Source organism: Vipera berus (genome assembly GCF_964194415.1).
Source record: "Vipera berus genome assembly, chromosome: 6".
In the NCBI taxonomy this organism is placed as follows: Eukaryota; Metazoa; Chordata; class Lepidosauria; order Squamata; family Viperidae; genus Vipera; species Vipera berus.
The window spans coordinates 74,195,677-74,202,158 of record NC_138208.1 but is presented as its reverse complement, the minus strand read 5'-3'; the positions used below and the strand labels follow the sequence as shown (position 1 = coordinate 74,202,158).

Genomic DNA, 6,482 nt, shown 5'->3' with positions numbered 1-6,482 from the left:
TTCTCCACTGCAAAATGGTATACTTGTGCAATTTGAATTGAGTGTTTAATCATTTTTTTCTCCCTCTGTGAGCAGAGTAAGTATTGTACTTAGTGAAACAGTACATGTTTTGCTTGAAGAAGGTACTTGGATCTCGTAGCAGATCGTAGAAAAGCTTTGAACGTAACTGGACCAAAAATCACATTTAATAATATAAGCAGCTTCCTAATATTTTATGTAGCTTATCCTCTTGACTCATTCTTCTTCAAATATTTCAAAATGGGGAAGAAGCAGGGATAATATTAATTTTTTTTTCTGATCTACTGTTTCAGTTCAAATTGTCCTGTCTGATTGCATCATTGTGCAAGAGAGAAGCAATAACTCGCATTCTCAAGACCTTCAAGGTGACCTATCACACAATCTTTTTGCCTGTGAAAGCATTTCATTCATCCCCTTGAAGGCATCTGCTTGATTGGGCCCTTTCAGTGAGAACACAGAAGGTCTTGCTCCAATAATATGAATGGTTAGCATCAATATGGAAGCCAGCATTGGAAGAATAATCTGCTACGAACTGCTAACCAAGCCTCTTTCATTTCAGCAATGCTCACACAAATATTTTGTCCCCCCCGCCCCCAAACTCTACTAAATGAACAAGTGCTGCATAGGAACAGATTTTACAAAGTTAAATATAAATATTAACAACACATTATTAGAGACATTCCTTAATTCATGACACATTTTTAGGTATATAAAAGCAGTTTTAACTCTGTGTCTGAGTTCACATAGTGCAGGAAGCTATGGTTTGCTTAACCATGCTTGATTGAATAAGTCAAAATTGGCTGGGTTCACCCAACATGCTTAGCCACAAATCATAGTTTACAAAATGTAGTGCCAAGATTCATATAATATATTAAACTAAAACCAGAGGGACACTATTTTGACTTATCATGGTATGAATGCAGCCTCTTGTGACCTTGCCTTCTCAGAAAAACATTCTTGCAAAGCTTAGAAATGTTGGGCTATATCACACTTTTCAACACAAAAACTTTTAGAAATTTAAAAACTGATAAATGCCCATTGTTTGGCCATACACAATGTGCCCATTTTTGCCTGAAACAAGAAACAATACATTATGTAATCTATTATATCTAAACATTTTTTAAGGATCTCATTTTAATTTACCACAAGTACAATTAGTACAAATAAGAGAAAGCACACAAGCAAAGAGACTTTAAATTCCAGCATTTCAAAGCAATCTTACAGTTTTTACATATTGGAAATATGTTCCAGATTGTAATTGTTTTGTACCAATGCAAAATATTAAAATATTTATTCAAACATCCCAAAATATGTTTTCAAAAGTAAAAAAAAATGAAGTGTTTTATACTAGGATTAAATAATCAAGAGGACATATATTTCTGTGATATATTGGAGCCAAACGTATTTTCATTATGCTTTTGGCCAGTAAAAGTCAGAAATTGTTACCAGCGATTGAACATGGAAACATTTTCAATGTCCTCGCCTCCCTATTCTTGAATTATGTCATTGTGACTTTCTGTGCAACTCTTTTATATGGAATAGAAAGGAAAAAAATTCTTAGTCTTTCTCTTCAAATAGTTGATTGGAAATATTGGAGATATTTGCATATGAAAGGGTATTTAAAGCCAGAACCCCTAGACTGTGGGTTTATATGCATGAATGGAGAATGAGTAAGTAAGTAAGTAAGTAAGTAAGTAAGTAAGTAAGTAAACAAACAAAAAAACCCCAAACAAACAAATAATAAAGAAGGTTGGTTGGTTGCACAGTCAACCAGATGTTTAGACTGTATTTGACATCTTTACCTACCTATTTAGGCCTTCCCTAGGAATAGGCAGATGGTGTTTGGTGGGATCAGAGGTATCGCTGTAGGCTATAAATTGTTCCAAGTAAAGCTGCTTTAGCAATTGACTGATGCTGATTTTGTCAGTGCCGATGATATTCAAGTGGTGCTCCAGATGTTTTGGTATTGCACCCAAGGCACCTATTATTATTGGTACTATCCACAATCCTTTGCCATAATCCTTCTACTTCTATTTGCAGGTCTTTGTATTTTGTGATTTTATTATGTGTAGGTAATCTATGGTTAGACTTGCAACCTAAGATTTAACCAAAGACCTAAGAATTATTAAGGTAGTTAAAGGTTAGAGACTGTAACATACCAGAACCAGTTCAGGTTGGTAGATAGATATTTTTCAAATTCCCAGTCTACAGCTGAGAAAGAGTGACTGGCCCAATATGCCCAAGTGGCTTCAGTGCTGAAAGAGAGAACCTGGATCCCTCCTCATTCCTAGTCCAGCAACCTAACCACTATACCACCCTGACTCTTTTCATATATAAATACATACCTGTATGTATATGTAAATGTAAACAGGCAACTTTTCAAATGCATAAGTGTGCTCTTTTGTGCATTTCTGGCAGGCATTCCCTGAATTTAAGCCATGATACATATTTCTATTGGAATAGGACAAGGATATTTAGTGGACGAGAGGCCTTATGTGAACAGGCTGAGTGTATCGAGCATCTGTGATTTCAGAATAAGTATTCATCCATGTAGCACAGTTTAAAGGCATGAGGATATACTGAACCAGAATTTCAAATTTGACCTAGATATAGATTTGATTTATACATTGTATTATTATACCTTGATCTGATTAACAATCTGTAATTGATTAGGTTCATATCACATAAAGACTTAGTTCACCCATTATCCAAAGCCATAAGACAGGTGGGGGAAATGATTGGTGTTGGGTTACTTCTGTTGTTTAAATTCAAACTGGGTGGCTTGAAAAAGAGTATATCACATAAAGATATTCTCTTTTTCAAGCCACTCAGTTTGAATTTAAACAACAGAAGTAAACCAATGCCAGTCATTTCCCCCACCTCTATTATGGCTTTGGAGAATAGGTGAACTAAGTAACATTGTTGTATCATTTAATCCTATTTTCCCAATTTATTTATTTAATAAATTTAATTTATTTAATTCCCAATTTATTCCCAATTTAATTCCAGTTAGATTTGGACTACGGTTCTTGAAATTCTTCAGCTGTACATTGTATCACCTATAGAGATGTGCATGAACCAACTATCAGTTTATATTGCAAATTCAGAGTAAAAGGAGCAGGAAAACCTATGGTATTATTCAGCATGGTTTTATATCCTCTTAGGAAGTCTCCCTGCTGATCAATGAACAGCACTGATGAGATTTTTTTGTGATACCAAGTTCTATTTTCCCTTGCTATTTGGTGTGGATTAGACACATAACCATTTGGTAATGTGCTAAGACATGAAATGTTCGCTTTTGATTGCAGTAAGTTAATGAAAAGTTTTTGCAATATGTTTTTCCATATATGTGATTAAGATCCCATTTGATAAGTATACTCTAGTAGTTAATCATAGACTAAGACTTGATTTTTACAAAAAAGCTGCCATGGTAGGTATGACCAGTCACAAAAACCTATTTTTCAGAAGGTGATCTAGCCCTTAGGCTAGTCTCTATCATCCCATTGTGTCCTTTATGAGGTCCAAAGCCACTACGGTTGTTTCAATGATTTATATCCCACTTTTTTGTGGTATGCAAAGTGGTATACAAAATGCTCTTTCTTCCATTTTTTCTCCTACAGCAATTTAGTAAGCAGATTAGGCTGAGAGAATGACTGGCTCAAGGTCACCAAATGATCTATATGATTAGACTAGAATCTCCTTGGGTCTCCTTGGCATTAGTTCAACACCATAACTACAATATCATAGTTTGGTGGTTTTATGTGGTATAGTTTTACATATTTTTTAAAAAATAAATGCTTTAAAAATAGATGGCAGTTCCTGAAAAGTTTGTATGGCCTATTGCTCATGAACTCCATGTCCAAAAAGAAACTCCATGTCCCCCAAAAAATCAGAGCTGAATTATGTATTATCATGTCTTTTCATATGCTGGAATTTTTTTAAAGCCTGAGTAGGGCCATATTTAATTAAGTTTTTCCCTTTTATAAGTACTCAAGATGACATACTTAATGCAATTAAATCATCAACAGATTATTGACTGACTTGGGGTTCCTAAAACCTTGAAGGAATCTTTGAGATAGGAAAAGGTAAGTCTGAATAGAGATTCAATCCTGACAGCAACTTGATAAATTAAAGATTAAGATTGTTAGAAGCTGAAAAAAGAAGGAAAAAAGAATATAAAGTTGACTTGTTTGACCAGGACTAAAATAAGTATTTTTATAAAATTCTGGAAACCCTTTATGGACATTTGGTCAACATTTGGACAGAAATGTGAATGATTTTTGGAATTGTAAATGGAAAAGTGGAGGGAGGGAGGGAGTGAAATACAATAAATTGACTGTTAACAGAGGATTATGAAGTTTAATTTACAGTAGCTGTTCGTTTTACCTGTTAACTATGTTTATATATAGCAGAAATATGTCAGGCTTAGTGGGATGGATAAACACTGTTGTAGAAATTTATAAATTGTGTGCCTGCTTTGCAAGGTGGGGAGGAGCTATTATCCTTATCTGTATTCAGCTAGAGGGGACAATTTATGTCTATGTTTGTTTGTTTTTCTGCACTATTTTGTGTGGTCTTGTTTAGTTTAGTTTTATTTTGCTTTTGTATTTTTCCTTTTTTGGGAGTTTGTATTTTAATGTTTTGAATAAAAAATAAAAATTGAAAATTTATTTGTAACTAGAAGCTGGGGAGGTATAGGATTTATGAAGAAAGCAGCTTTAGAACCTATTAAAAACAAACAAGCCAACAAACCAAAACCAGAAGGAATAAACCATGTTTGCTCCCTGTCCTGAAATTCCTTGTAATATGATATTTATGCCTGTGAATCTGGCAAGAAAAAAACTTCCTGTGAATATCAGGACTTTGATTTTATTCCTTCCTTTACTTTTTTGCAATATTAGTGAGTGATTGTGTTTCCTTTGTCTACTGGCTCTGTTTATTTATTTAAATATTCCAAGTAAACCAGCGAGCATTTTAAAACGTTAGTATCAATGTACATCAAAAAACCTGCTCCTTTCTATATATCAAGGATTCACTGGCAACCTACCTTGGCCTTTGAGGTATGTAAACATTGTCATAATTGAAATACTTTTTTTAAAAGGAAGTATGAAATGGATTTAATTTGGGCAGTGGTAGGATTCAGCCAGTTCGCACCACTTCGGCAAAACCAGTAGCTAATTTTTGTTGCCCAGGCCCAGAATGGACTTCCGGAAGCGGCATCCACACAGAGAAACGGTTGTTTACATATTTGAATCCCACCACTGAATTTGGGGCATCGTGACATGGATCTCCAAACCTTATAAATGTGCCTGAATATACTTTTAAATCCATACATACAGAGAAGACAGAATTCTGTCTGCTAATAAAACACATCTGGAAGTAGAGAAAGAAACAGTGACATGATACTCTAGAGGCACAGCAGATAAAAACGATGATGATGTTGGTCACGAGTTAGACCCAAACCTCCAGTTGTATATGGTTATGGTGCGAATGTTACACCGCTGTTCAGTCTAGGGTGTAAGTGGTGGTTTTGGTGATGAACAGGATCCTTGACTGTCAAAGCTGGTTGCTTGGCCTGGCAACTGGAACAGATGATACATTTTAAGAAAATAAGAAATGACCTACTGAATCAAGGTCCACGAAGTCCAGCATCCTGCTTCTCACTTTGGCCAATTTGATGCCTCCAGGAAGCCTACAAGCAGAATACCAAGGCAATAACCCTCACCCACTCATGGCTCCACACCCATGGTACCCTGAATAAACTGGATCTACACACAGGCATCAATAGTTTCAACTCTCTACCTAGATAGTATATTCAGAAGGCCATTTAATATGTAGAAAGAGATTGTGTACCAGTATCGGTGCAGGTGCAGAAAGGATTTAAAAATAGTCCTGTCCCAGTCCAGTAATTGCTTAGTTTTCTTAAAAGATAAATGAAACATTGGGAGTTATACTCACTGGACTTCTGTAATCAGTCATTTGGTGACTGTTGCTCATGGAAGAGTCTCTGTTCTCCTACCTTAGTCTTAGCTATTTGAAAATTATTTTCAAATCTCTCCTGCAGCTGATTTTCCACTTAGAAGTAGCAGAAGGTGCTGGTATCAGTGTGGTTATTTTTTACTACAGGTAGTCCTCACTCACTGACCACAATTAGACAGCAAGTCCATCACTAAGAAACCTGGTTGTAAGGAAACAATGATAATTTGGGCAAAAAATGTTGGTCATACTATAGAACTTGAAGAATGGGAAAAGTTATGGGACAGAAATACTAGATTAACTAAAGCTGTATCGTATAAAGAAAATCTGTATAAAATGTTTTATAGATGGCACATGACACCAGTGAGACTAGCGAAAATGTTTAAAAATACTCCAAATGTTTGTTGGAAATGCAGCCAAAGACCAGGTACCTATTATCACCTCTGGTGGCCATGTTCTAAAGCTAAAATGTTTTGGCTTAAGATACA

The 6,482-nt window shown here is 35.3% G+C and overlaps 1 protein-coding gene across 2 annotated transcripts in view; it reads right to left on the bottom strand.

The window, feature by feature from the left end:
• Nucleotides 1-5,528: 5,528 nt before the first annotated feature.
• SYT10 (synaptotagmin 10) overlaps nucleotides 5,529-6,482 on the bottom strand; it is a gene marked incomplete at both ends in the record, with an annotated part of 44,943 nt that continues 43,989 nt past the window's right edge. For both annotated transcript variants that reach the window (XM_081330264.1, XM_081330265.1), the window contains one exon: nucleotides 5,529-5,600. In XM_081330264.1, coding sequence (XP_081186390.1) covers nucleotides 5,529-5,600 — 72 coding nt within the window. The remainder of the gene's footprint in view (nucleotides 5,601-6,482) is intronic.